At 44.2% G+C, this 12,979-nt stretch overlaps 1 protein-coding gene across 6 annotated transcripts in view; it reads left to right on the top strand.

The window, feature by feature from the left end:
- The first annotated feature begins 2,421 nt into the window (after positions 1 to 2,421).
- BMAL2 (basic helix-loop-helix ARNT like 2) overlaps positions 2,422 to 12,979 on the top strand; it is a 30,923-nt gene continuing 20,365 nt past the window's right edge. For 2 of the 6 annotated variants that reach the window (XM_087934327.1, XM_026700909.2), the window contains exons 1-6: positions 2,422 to 2,602; positions 6,796 to 6,928; positions 8,702 to 8,740; positions 10,530 to 10,568; positions 11,005 to 11,162; positions 12,066 to 12,145. In XM_087934327.1, coding sequence (XP_087790453.1) covers positions 2,572 to 2,602; positions 6,796 to 6,928; positions 8,702 to 8,740; positions 10,530 to 10,568; positions 11,005 to 11,162; positions 12,066 to 12,145 — 480 coding nt within the window. In that variant the 5' untranslated portion in view covers positions 2,422 to 2,571. Of the gene's footprint in view, positions 2,625 to 6,795; positions 6,929 to 8,224; positions 8,291 to 8,701; positions 8,741 to 10,529; positions 10,569 to 11,004; positions 11,163 to 12,065; positions 12,146 to 12,979 lie in introns of all 6 variants that reach the window. The other 4 variants (XM_087934328.1, XM_026700894.2, XM_087934330.1 and 1 more) reach the window with 3 other exon arrangements.

Genomic DNA, 12,979 nt, shown 5'->3' with positions numbered 1-12,979 from the left:
AAACTTTGTGTAATGTTGTGGACCACTAGGAGACTCGGAGAGTGAGGAGGTTGGGGAGGGACATGGGCCAGTCCTGGAGTCTGGGGAAGGCTCTGATGAGGGCTCTGCATCGGAGGTAGAGATGGGGCCAGAGCCATTTGACAGTTATCAGCTGCCTTTGGAGTTGGAGATCAGTGGGGAAGAAGAACAGCTGGAGCCTGTTCCCAGTGTGCACATGCACAGAGCTGCCAGAAGAAGGGAACAGCTGAAGAACAAGGGCCGATTCGGGAGTAAAGGCACAGGTCGACTGTGAACGGCCCCTCCCATAGGAAATAGAGGAGCGAGTGGGGGGCGTGTTTTCAGGAGACAATTCGTTCGTATTATTAGGGTGAAGATTTGTTCCTGACTCCTTGCCAAGTATTTTCTGCTACAGCATTGCGCTTGGAAGCTCTCGGCCTGGCAACTCTCCAAGCCTGATAAGGTCTGTGGTTGTAAATTCGCCCTTGAAAGACTGTTGGCTGGGATTTTGCTGGATGTGAATGAGAGCAATTCACATTAGCGTAATAAAAAGGGGTTTGCTTTGTGATTTTGGGAAGCTTGGGTCAGAACATCAGGTAGGATATGGAGGAAATCCCTAAAATGTTTTGTTTGTTTTTTAAAAAAAACTTTCTGTAAATGCAAAATCTCATAGCAGAAGGCCTACAAACATGTCAGGTTTGTCTTTATAGAAGAAAATAACTGATGGGACTTAGATACGGAAACTCACACGGAGTTTTGAGCATCTCTTCACTGCTAGCAGCGGTGACTCTTCCATCCCGAGGACCGGCCCATAGATTTCCACTGCTCTCCTCTCCTCTGCCTTCTGCGCATCCACGCATCAGGCACTGGACCCAGCTCTTCCTCCTTTTCCTCATCAGCCACCTCCAGACCTGGGGGCTATTGACTCTCCATCAGAGGACTGACGGGCGGCCCAGGCTCTGCCTCTCTCTCTCTTTCTCTCTGACAGCTCCGTTCCCTCTTCCCCCTTGGAGCTCCCAGGTTGCCCTGATGCTGGCTCTGATTCCCACAACACCACCACCTCCTCCTTGGCTGCTGGAGGGGCCGGCGGCCAACAGGCCACAACAGTTATTGAACACAGCTGCTTCCTAGTAACTGCCTTTAGATCATAGCCTATAAAGACAAAAGTGGTCCATTTGTGTAAACAGTAAACCAGTAGTAAGTTTGCGAAATCCTCCTGCTATTGTGGGTCTGGTTGCAGCTTCCATTGTGCACGACTTGGGACCGTATCCATTCCGATAGAGCCTTTTCCAATCCATGGGGTTTTTTTTGCAAGGAAACGTAAAAATGTGGTGAGGCAGCAGAAGCGGTGCCAGTGCAGGATCTCGACAGGCAGGTGGGCAAAAGGGGAGCCGGGTGGGACCAGCCCGCATCCCCAGGGGGCTGGACTAGAAGACCTCCAAGGTCCCTTCCGACTCTGTTATTCTGTTCTGTTTGGATTGCGGGACTGCAGATTCTGCAGCCTGCAGGACCCCCACAGATCTGTGCTTCCCTTCTTAGCCTCGGACGACCCCGGGGTCGATCTGGAAAGGGCTGGTTGTGGGGTGTCCAAACCCAGATTCAATCAGAAGAGTTGGACCTGCAGCCAGGCTGGAAAGCTGGGAAGCCCCCCCCCCCCCTTTGTAATCTCTGGACAGCTTAGCTGGCATCTCCCTACAAGAAGGGAGAAGGAAGCAGAGAGGATAATAGATGGATAAAATAGAGGATTCCTAGGTATAAGGAGTGGGGTGAGGAAATGGAGGGGAAGAAAGGGAAGGGAAGAGATTAGGTGGTTAAAAGAGAGAATTCCTAAGAGAAAGGAATGGAGGAGTGGAGTGGAAGGGAGGAGAGGAAAAAAGAAGAGAAGAGAATTCCTAAGAGTAAGGAATGGAGGAGTGGAGTGGAAGGGAGGAGAGGAGAGGAGAGGAGAAGAGAAGAGAATTCCTAAGAGCAAGGAATGGAGTGGAGTTGAAGAGAAGAAAAGGGATGAGATTAGGTGGTTAAAAGAGAATTTAAAAGAGAAAGGAATGGAGGAGTGGAAGGCAGGAGAGAAGAGAAGAGGAAATATGGAACGGCGGGCCGGTGGGAAGCAGCGGCAAGGGACCCCCCCACCCTTCCTCCCCGAGCTCCCCTAGGAAACGCGGGTTGCAAATGCCCGGAGTGAAGGTGGGGCGTTGGCATCCAGGGTTTCCAGCGCATCTGGGCAGGAAAGCGCAGGTTGGAAAGCGCAGCGCAAAGCCGCCTTTGGGGTGTGTGTATATGAGGGGGAAGGGAGGAGGTTCTCTGCCTGCCTGACCCCCCAGCCCCAGCCGCCTTTGCTCGCCCGGGTGTCCGTCCGTCCCCTCCCCTCCAAGGCGGCCGCCTCTCTCGCGAGAAGCAGCGCGCTTGGTTGGCCCCGGCCAGGCTGAGCAGGGCGCAGCGCAGAGGCGGCGCTGGCAAGCAGGAAACCCCTGGGCAGGTGCGGGGAGCGCCGAGCCCCGCTTGCCCCTGGTCTCCGCTGCAGTCGGGGTCCCCGGAGCGCTGCCTCTGCCGCCTTTGCGCTGGGGAGCCTTGGGCATGGCTGAGGCGGCGGCCGGCGCGGGCTCAGGTGAGAGCGCAGGGAGCGCCAGGTAGGAGCGGCCGGTCGAGGGCTCCGGGGTGGCGGGAGGATTGCTGGAGCCCCCTTCCCCTTCACGTCTTCAGGTCGTTGGAAGCCCCCTCGCGGGGAAGGGGGGGAGAAAAAAGGATACCCCAAGAAGTGGGGAGCAGAAGGAGAGCTTGAATTAATTTCCCTGCGCTTGGAGCTCCCCTTGCGTCCTTGTTGAAAGTCAATCTCTCTCTCTCTCTCCCTCTCTCCCTGTGTCTGTCTGTTTGTATTTCTTTCTTTGTCTCTCCCTGTCTCTCTTTTTTTCTCTTTCTCTCCTCCTCCCTCCCTCCGTATGTGTCTGTCTTTCTCTCTCTTTTTTCTCTCTCTTCCCCCCCCCATGTGGGTATGTTTGTTTGTCTCTCTGTGTCTCTCTTTTTCTCTCTTTGTCTCCCTCCCTCCGTGTATCTGCTTGACTGTCTCTATGTTTCTTTCTCTCTCTTCCTCTGTGTGTGTGTGTGTGTGTGTGTCTCTTGTTCATCTTTCTCTGTCTCTGTCTGTCTGTCTGTATGTCTGTCTGTGTATGTGTGTTTCTCTCTCTCTCCCTGACTCTCTTTCTCTTTCTTTTTTCTCTCTCTGTGTCTCTCTGTTTCTGACTCTGTCTTTGTTTCTCTCTGTGTCTCTCTCTGTCTGTGTGTGTGTGTGTGTGTGTGTGTGTGTGTGTGTGTAAGAGAGAGAGAGAGAGAGAGAAAGAGTGGCATTTTTTTCTCAGCTGAGACTCACTCTCCGCAGCTCCCGGCCCTTCCCTTCCTCCTTTGCTCTTCCTTCCTTCCAAAAGAGGGAAGAGCTAAAATAATGTGTCCGATCGCCCACCTCTCCTTTTCATTCGGGAGCCCCCCTTTTCCCCACCCAGAAAACTGATGACTCCGACCCAGAATATTGCAGAAGTTAAGTGCAAGAAAAGTCATTGGTGGTAAGTCATTGAATGGACTTGGCTGGATTTTTAAATACACCCCAAGCTTCAAAATGGGGAAAAGTCTGTGAGATCCCCAGGCGGAGGAGATGAGTCGAGTTGGAGCATATTGTCGACTCCTGGCAAGGAGGAAGAGGAGGAGATCATCCTATGGAACTTTAGGAAGAAACCAATGGTTGTACCAATAGTAATAGGAGCCTTTGGAGCAATACCCAAAGTTATTGCCTAGACACCTGGAAATGTTGAACTTACCAGACTCAAATATCATGATTTTGCAAAAAAACCAAAACAAAATCAAGCCACTACCTTACTCGGAACTGCCTATCTACTCAGACATTACCTTAACAGCTTATTTAAGTCCTTGATTAGACTTGGACTGTTAAGATTTTACCAGTCCCAGACTGTGAATCAAATTGTAGATTTAATAATAATAACATCACCAACAACGACAACAATCTAAAGCATTTTAGATGGTTCGGTGTCTGTCAAACCTTGGGATCCTGTTTTGACAAAGAGCATATTTCTCCCAAGGTTTTTATTCTTACTGCCCAGAAAGCGGCAAATTGGCCAGCAAAAATTTCACTCTTGGGGAAAAATGTCATTTACCTAGCCTTTAGGAGAAGGAAGCCACTGATGAGCCAATAGGGTGCGTGGAACACCTCAATCTGGTGCACAGGGCTTGGAGCCAATAATTTAATATTGTACAATTCCTAAGATGTTATTTAATATCAGGGGTCTTCAAACTTGACAGCTTTAAGACTTATGGACTTCGACTCCCAGAATCCCTCCTCCAGTCATGTTAGCTCAGGAATTCTGGGAGTTGAAGTCCACAAGTCTTAAAGTTGTCAAGTTTGAAGACCCTTGCTTAATATGCTTTGTTTAAAAAAGGAACCAAGAGAGCCTGGACAGCCACTTGTCTGAAATCATATAGGGTCTTCTGCTTCAGCAGAGGTTGGACTAGATGATCTACAGGGTCTCTTCCAACTCTGTTGTTGTTCGCCATTTTAATGACCCCATAATCCCATGTGGGGTGGAATCAGGGCAACTGAATGGAACTGAGTGTTTCCTGGCCGGATGCCCTTCCTGTCCCCAATGTGGAGTTTTTGTTTTATTCTCATTGTGCTCAGAGAGAGAAATATCAGCCTTTACCTAAGATCGAACTTCCCTTCCAACTCTGTTATTCTGAATTAATTCTGTATCCTACACTTTCTAATCCTTTACCCAACTGGCTTTCTGGTTTAGAACTCGGAAATATTACATTTATTTGCACCCGTTGGAAAATGTGCTTGGCCTCATCCCCTTTGACCTGTACTGATAACCTCCTACAATTTTCCAAAGAATGGAGTAACTCCACTGTAGTTTCAGTTTAGTAAAAGGTGGTGAGGCCAACCCAACTAATTATTGTCTAACCAGCCTGCTGTGTATAATCAGCAAAATTATATCTTTATCACCTGCTGGCTGGGTGAAAGAAGGAAAAGCTTGGGCTCTAGACAGGCTGGGCTGCCTTTAATAGAAGGTGGCGCTTGATTTAATTTCTTGAGAGGGTTTTAATGCCAGCATTGTCAGTCCCTTAAGTGCTTGTCTTCTCCAGTCATGCTGTTGCATGGGAACACAAGCTAGCAGAGAAATTATCTATCTATCTATCTATCTATCTATCTATCTATCTATCTATCTATCTATCTATCTATATCATACCTATGTATAGATAAAACAGATTAAACTGTGGATATATGTCTATGGAGATCACCTATCTCCAGTCCACAACACAGTCCTTTCAACAGTTCCAAGAAGGCTGCACACCCATTTGTACCACTCAGGTGATCCTGAGGAGGCAAATGACCAGCTGTCTGCAAGGAGCATAAATCCTTCCCTTCCCCACCATCCAGACAGAAGCTTCTTGAATGAGAAACGAAACGTTTTCAAAGAAAAACCAGAAACTCCAGGTATCACCTTTGGGATAAAGTCTGGACAGTGGATGGGGCAGTTCCTGGAGAAGAGCAGAGGAGAAAAGAAAGAACCGGAGAAGATAATAAAATACAAAGAACCCGGAAGTGGAACAGCTCTGTCAAAAGGAAGCAAAGATACCGCCAATCGCCGTAGACTCCTTGAGTGCATTCCCAAAACATCTGGAGCACCACTTGAAGATCCTCATCATTGACGAAATCCCCATCAGACAACTGCAAAAGGCAGTTTTACTCAGAACGGCTTACATCCTGTGATGAAGATACCTCTAACATTATCAAACATTCACGTCTGCCTATCCCAGGTCCTTGGGGAGGACTTGATAGGTAGACGACAATGCCAAATCCAGTCTGAAGATTTGCCCGACTGTCCTGTAAAATAAACCATAATACCATAATGACACCTCTAACATCAACATCTGTCCCAAAACCTTGGCACTTGATAGGATCAATGCCGAATCCAGTCTGAACATCTGGCTGACTATCCTGTAAACCATAAAGTTAGTGCAAGGACACCTCTAACATCATCCAACATCAGCATTTGTTCCAAATCCCAGGGACTTGATAGGATCAAGCCAAATCCAGTCAGAACATCTGGTTGACTCTGCTACACACCACAATAAATATACCTATATATATAAAAGCGAAATACCCCTCACGCGTCATCACAAAATCTCCAGAACCGTAAAGCCAACAAACTTGAAATTTGCCACATATGTTCCTCTTGGCTTCTAGGTGCTCATTAAGAAAGGATTTTTTTTGAAATGACCATCAGAGCATTAGTATTTCCTATATTATCATTATTAACACACTCTGATGCTAAGGAGTTCTACTTCCCCTCCCCACCTGAAAAGAAATCTCTTCCAAATGCAAAACACAAGCAGAGGAGAGGAGTTTCACGTTCACAGCACCAAGCAGCTTTAGTACAGAACAGTTGAGCTAAGCCATGCCCAGGCTCCTTACTGTCTCCTTCTTGCTCACACAGCAAATACTCTTTCAGTTTCCAAAGAGCCCTCAACTCTCTCACACACTGACAGGACCTAGCCAGATGAATACCAATGGATGCTGGTAGGCAGAGGCACAATTCCCCACCCTTATTTTCCTCCCCCAAAATTAAGCCGAACCGCATAGTTTTGTAGCGAAGCACAGGTATCCAGCTAGTACTGTAATAACAACATAGAAATAATTTAGGAGTCTGTATTCTCCCCCACCCTAGTTCAGCAAACTAATTCCAATATTACACCTTCCTGCTTTCAGCTTGGATGCTATTTGTCTGTTTTCAGATCATCTTCCCGGGGAAGGAAACCAGGCTGTTGTTTTGGCAGGCTCCAACATTATGTCTCCCGTGGCCCCTTCCATAAATTCATTTACAGCGGAATTTCCTAGAAAGAGAAAAGGGAGCGACTCCGATACCCAGTAAGTGTGAATATTTCCCTTTTTGTTTTGTTTTGGTTAAACGACATCCCGGATCGATGTTGCTTCGCATGGAAACGTTCCTGTTATTCCACACCCCCGTATGTTGGATTTGAAAGCCTGGCTGTTTTTTATGGGATGGATATTAATTTTCCTTGACATAGCGGAATATCAATGATTGGACAAACACTTGTCTAAAATGCAGTAGGATTTCCTGCTTCAGCAGGGGGTTGGACTAGAAGACCTCCAAGGTCCCTTCCAACTAGAGATGGTATTCAGCCGGTTCTGATCGGTTCTGAAGAACCAGTAGCAGAAATTTGGAGTAGTTCGGAGAACTGGCAAATACCACCTCTGACTGGCCCCGCCGCCATCTATTATCTGCCTCCCATTGAGTCCCAGCTGATCGGCTGGGTCTTCTTCGGTTGCCCTGCACAGGAGAACGGAGCTGAAAATCTGGTTAGTGGGGTAGGGAAGAAATGGGGATTTTGCAGTATATTCTTCAGAGGTGGTATTCAGCGGGTTCTGACCGGTTCTGGAGAACCAATAGTGGAGATTTTGAGTAGTTTGGAGAACTGGAAAATCCCTCTTCGCCTTGCCCCCATCTCTTCTCTGCTTCCCATTGAGTCCCAGCTGATCAGCTGGATCTTCTTCAGTTGCCCCGCACAGGAGAAGGGAGCTGGGAAGCAGGTTAGTGGGGTGGGGAGGGAAGGGGGATTTAGCAGTATCCTTCCCCTGCCACACAGGGCCACGCCCACAGAAATGGCAGTAAATTTTTTTGAATCCCACCACTGCTTCCAACTTGTTGTGTTATTCTGATGGCAAGAATGATGCAGACAACGTCCTAGCAAAACACGTTTGTAGATGACTGCTAAAACCACAATTGCTTGTCTACCCCACATCTACAAAAGCATCTTCCGTTCCTCCATTTCCTTCACAGCTTGTTGCTGGCTCAGGCCTCCTGCTGTTGCTGACCCAGCAAGGCAGTTAGCGTTCTGGATCCCTCTCTGCATCCACGTGTCATGGCTTGGGTTCCTAAGCAAGGCGGAGTCGCTTTGAAGGCCACACCCGGATGCCCCAACTGGGACCCTGCCATTAACCCTTCTAAAACCAACGGCAGCAAAGAATCGCGGTTCTTCAGGGTGGTTTTTTTATTATTATTATTTTGTCCCTTATATGCAAGGACAAGAGAACTGGGATCTTGCTCTTTTGTTTTTTCATACCGCCATTACTCATTTTGTTTTGTTTTTTTGAGTTTATGAATTAATGCAGTCTCAGAATAAAACGTGCTTTACTTTGCAGGTTAGCCCTCGAGGTGCGACCACAAGGGAGCCCAAAATTTCTGTGACTAAGTGAGACATTTGTGAAGTGAGTTTTGCCCCGTTTTACGAACTTTCTCGCCACCGTTGCTAAGTGAATCACTGCTATTGATAACGTAGTCACACGGTGGTTAGGTGAATCTGTCTTCCTTATTAACCTTACTGGTCAGAAGGTCGCAAAAGGGAATCATGTGACGGACTCCCAGGGTCTGAGTTTTGATCATGGGGATTCAGCAACGGTCGTAAGAGTGAGAAACGGTTGTAAGTCACTTTTCCCAGGGTTATTGTAACTTTGAATGGTCACTAAATGAACTTTTGTAAGTCTAAGTCTATCTCTATTGTCTCTTCTCTAAGGAGCTTAGTCACCTCTGCTAGTTCCTTCCTCTTCAGATCATGATTTCTTTTCAGATTTTTTGTTGATTTTTTGTTCTTCCGATTAATCTAAATTATCTTTCCCTAGATATACCTGTGACACTGTGGGCGATGACCTCCAGAGCAGGTAGAATGTTTTATCAATAATAATAATAATAATAATAATAATAATAATAATAATCTGACGCTACCTGAACAGTTCCTAGGTCCTTGGTTAGGAGCTGTTGAACTACAAACCAGCCCCAAAGGCTGTGAATCTCACTAAAGGTTTAATGATGATGATGATGATGCTGATAGAATGAGATGAAATTAAACTTTCTCGGCTGTGTTTTTGGCACAATATACAACCTTAAATAAAATCTATTAGCTGAAATGTTCAGAAGTTTTCGAAACTGTGTTAAAATGGTCAGGTAGAATATTCCTTCACTGTTGAACTCCATATGGTTATCTCCAGTTTGGCTCATAAGAAAAAGTGTTCATAACTTTAGAACTCATGGGTGTGGGCTCAGACAAACCAAGTTCAAAAGAACTTTCAATGGACTTGATTCAGGCAAACCCGAGTTAAATGGTGGCTAGTCGACTGGAAGAAGCAATGGTAATCCAACTAAGTAAAATATAGAAGTGGAAAATTCCAAATTACTTACTACAACTTCGGGCAGAGCTGGCATTGCGGCAGTACAGCATGCGATCTTTAAGCTCTAAGATCGCTGCTGATATCTCCATTTCAGGACAGTCCCACAGACCTAAACCGTCCCGTAGAGACGGTGACTGAGGAGGGCACATCCTGTTGATCCCAGGGACATCACAAAGTCCCTGGTAGATCCAGGAGAAACCCCTTTTTTTCCCCGTGGTGGAGAGGCAGCCATTATAGCTGCTGAAGCTGGGACAGCTCCAGAACGGAAGTAAGCTGGAAAGAAAGTGTGTCAGTTTGGTGAAATAATTTTCTACTTATTTTTTTCTGTAGAGAACACCCTAAAAGACTAAAAATTAAATTTAAAAGTGAAGATAAAAGTGCTTAAGCGGCGAGATTAAGCACAAATTAAACCTGAAGGTTTTTTCTTTCTTTTTATTGGAACTTTGGATTTTGTAAAAACTTTTCAATTTTTAAACTGGACTGGTCTTTCCTTTTTAATTTTTATTTTTTTCCTTTCAAAATAACTTTTTTTTCTCTTGTTTTTTCTCTTTAATAATTTTAGATTCTTTCTATTTTTTCTATTCCTGGTTTTAATATTAGAGGGGAAGGGAAAGGAAAGGGAAATAAGTGCTGCCACCTGGAGGCTTGGATACATTGTTTTCCTTTCTTTCTTGTTGATATATTTGGTGTTACATTCAAGGACTCTGTGCTTTTCATTGAAAAGATAGTGGGAAGAGCGTGTAGATTGTTTGCAGGTGCTCTTCTGTGGAACTGCTGATAGCTGGAGTCTGGATGTGAAATTGAAGAAAGAAGATTGAACTGACCTTGAAAAGAGAACTGGAAATTTTGTTTTTTGATTTAGTAAAGAGCCTCGAACATACAGTGGCAGTGCTTTGCTTGTTGACAGAATTGCATTTTCTCTTTCCTTTTTTTTCTACCCCCCATTGGATTTTTATATTTGGACTTGAGTCCTTTGATGCAAGAATAAGACTACTTTTTCTTCCCTCCCTCCTCCCTTTGTTTAACCTTTTTAGCAAGGGGAATATACAGATTTCTGTCTTTTTAATTTTTTCCTATTTTTTTTCATCCTTTTTCCATTTTATATTTTTTCTTCTTTTCCTTTTTTCCTACATAATTGGAACCAATTGGATTAAGGTATTCAAGTTATTTCAAGCATCCATCACTGAGGAATGTTTTTGTAATAAGCAGTATAATATGGTAGAACCTGTCTCCATGTTTATCCAATTGTATTACATTTAATTTTAAGCCTTCTTTTTCCTAGGAGTGAAGATGAAGAGCATGTGAAAATTAAGTATTTCAGGTAAATGCAACTTAAACAATAATCTGTTTTGCAAAGGAAAATTAAAACTTAAAAAATTAATTTTGGGTATTGCAATATAAACAAGAGATCTCTGTATACTTTCTTGCAAAATCTGTTTAATGGCAGAGATCTTGAAGCATCACGTGTAATTTTCCTCTTTATTTTTATTGTAGGGTCCTATTAAAATTGGATTTCAAAGTCTAGGAAAGATACGTTTTGACAGGATTTTGCTCAGAATCCTGATTGGATAATTCAGAAAAATAGCCCAATTTAAGAATGGCTTAAATATGAAAGAAGACATGAGCTTCTTTGTAGCAACTGGCCAACAATATTTTAGTGGTGTGGAGAGAGAGAGAGAGAGAGAGAGAGAGAGAGAGAGAGAGAGAGTATTTTAATAGGAAAATACATTTTTGGTCTTTTTTATTTTGCCCCTTAGGGAGGCTCACAGCCAAACAGAGAAAAGAAGAAGAGACAAAATGAATAACCTGATAGAAGAATTATCGGCTATGATTCCTCAATGCAGTCCGGTGGCTCGTAAACTAGATAAACTCACCGTATTAAGAATGACTGTGCAGCATTTAAAGTCAATGAAAGGCAAGTACGAAATATTATCAAAAATTCTGAACGGCGATTCAAAAGCTGTCTTTTTTAATCATCATCATCCTCTTTTAACAACCCCACAAACCCTTGCATTGGGGTGGAGTCTGGGCAACTGAAGGGAGCTGAGAGTTTCCTGGCTGGATGCCCTTCCTGTTGCCAATGCAGAGTTACACTCAGCAGACACATTCTCAGTGTGCCCAGAGAGAGAAATACCTGCCTCCACCTAGGATCGAACTCACAGCCTACTGATTGTGAGGCAAGAGCTCTACTCCTAGGCCACATGCATACACACACACACACACACACACACACACACACACACGGGTTACTCAAGCTTTAATACTCCTGGCAGGTTAACTAATGAATGAAATAGGGCAGCGGCTTTCATCCTGCCTGTCCATTTTGTTCTTGGTTTCATGTGTGAATGGCTGTAAAAATTTCATGCAGGTTTCCTGTACAAGTGATTTAACTTTATTTAAATTTATTGGAGGTCACTAGAAGAAAAGGGATTTAGAATGCTGCTTCTGAGTTAGCATGTGTCATGTATTTGTTTTAGTTAATTAAGGTCCTTCCTTTCTTCCCTCCTTCCCTCCCTCCCTCCCTCCCTCCCTCCCTCCTTCCCTCCCTCCTTCCTTCCTTCCTCCCTCCCTCCTCCCTCCCTCCCTCCTTCCTTCCTTCCTCCTTCCTTCTTTCTTCCCTCTCCTCCCTCCCTTCCTCTCTCCCTTCTTCCTCCCTCCCTCCCTCTCTCCTTTCTCTCTTCCCTCCCTCCATTCCTACTCATCCCTCCCTCCTTCCCTTCCTTCCCACCTCCCTCTGCCTCTCCATTCCTCCTTCCCTCCTCCTCCCTTACTTCCTCTCTCCCTATCTACCTATTTTTCTCTCACACATATTTTGCAGGCTCCACTGGTTCTTACTCAGAAGTTAGGTATAAGCCTTCGTTTTTACAAGACGATGAACTTCAACACCTCATCCTTAAGGTAAATTAAAGGCAGAGAGAGGGACCTGCTATTTCTGCAAACAGCAACTGTCTTGTACAAGAGTGTTTACACCTGCATAGTGAAGATCCCAGTTTTCAAGACTATTTATAAACAGAGATGTGCAAATGTCCCTTTTCCGAGCTCAGAACAGATTCCTCTGGTTTTAGAGACAGCTCCATTCTGCATCTGGAAATATTCTGAATATGAAAAGCATTGCAAGCTTAAAAGAATTCTTCAGCTGCAGGGAGAATAATGTTCCAATTCTTCCTTTTTAAAAAATTTGGGACAAGCCTTTCTAAACCCCAGTCTGGATGTTTTCACTTTTGAAAGTTCTTAATGTGTACCCCTCTTATTCTAAAACAAGACTTAAAATTGACATTGCATCAAATTGGGACTTTAAAAGTTTTCAGACGAAGATGTAAGTCGAATGGAATTTAGTAAGCTGCTTGCTGCATTCAGTTACAATAAGTTTTAGTTAAAATTTTAACACTATTTAGACAATAAATAAATGAGCTAGGCTAAGTCACAGATTAGTTTTAATTAAATTTTTAATACCATTGAAGGAATAAATAAATGAACTAAACTAAGTCACAGATTAGTTTTAATCAAAATGTTAATACCATTGAAGGAATAAATAAATGACCTAGGCTAAGTCACAGATTAGTTTTAGTTAAAATTTTAACACTGTTGAAGGAATAAATAAATGAGCTAGTAGTCTATGTCACAGATTATTTTTAATCAAAAATTTAATACCATTGAAGGAATACATAAATGAGCTAGGCTAAGTCACAGATTAGTTTTAGTTAAAATTTTAACATTGTTTAAATAATAAAT

This window comes from Pseudonaja textilis, chromosome 5 (assembly GCF_049901715.1).
Source record: "Pseudonaja textilis isolate UNSWEBS1 chromosome 5, rPseTex1.2, whole genome shotgun sequence".
NCBI classification, from domain to species: domain Eukaryota; kingdom Metazoa; phylum Chordata; class Lepidosauria; order Squamata; family Elapidae; genus Pseudonaja; species Pseudonaja textilis.
This window is presented reverse-complemented; position numbering and strand designations above follow the sequence as displayed.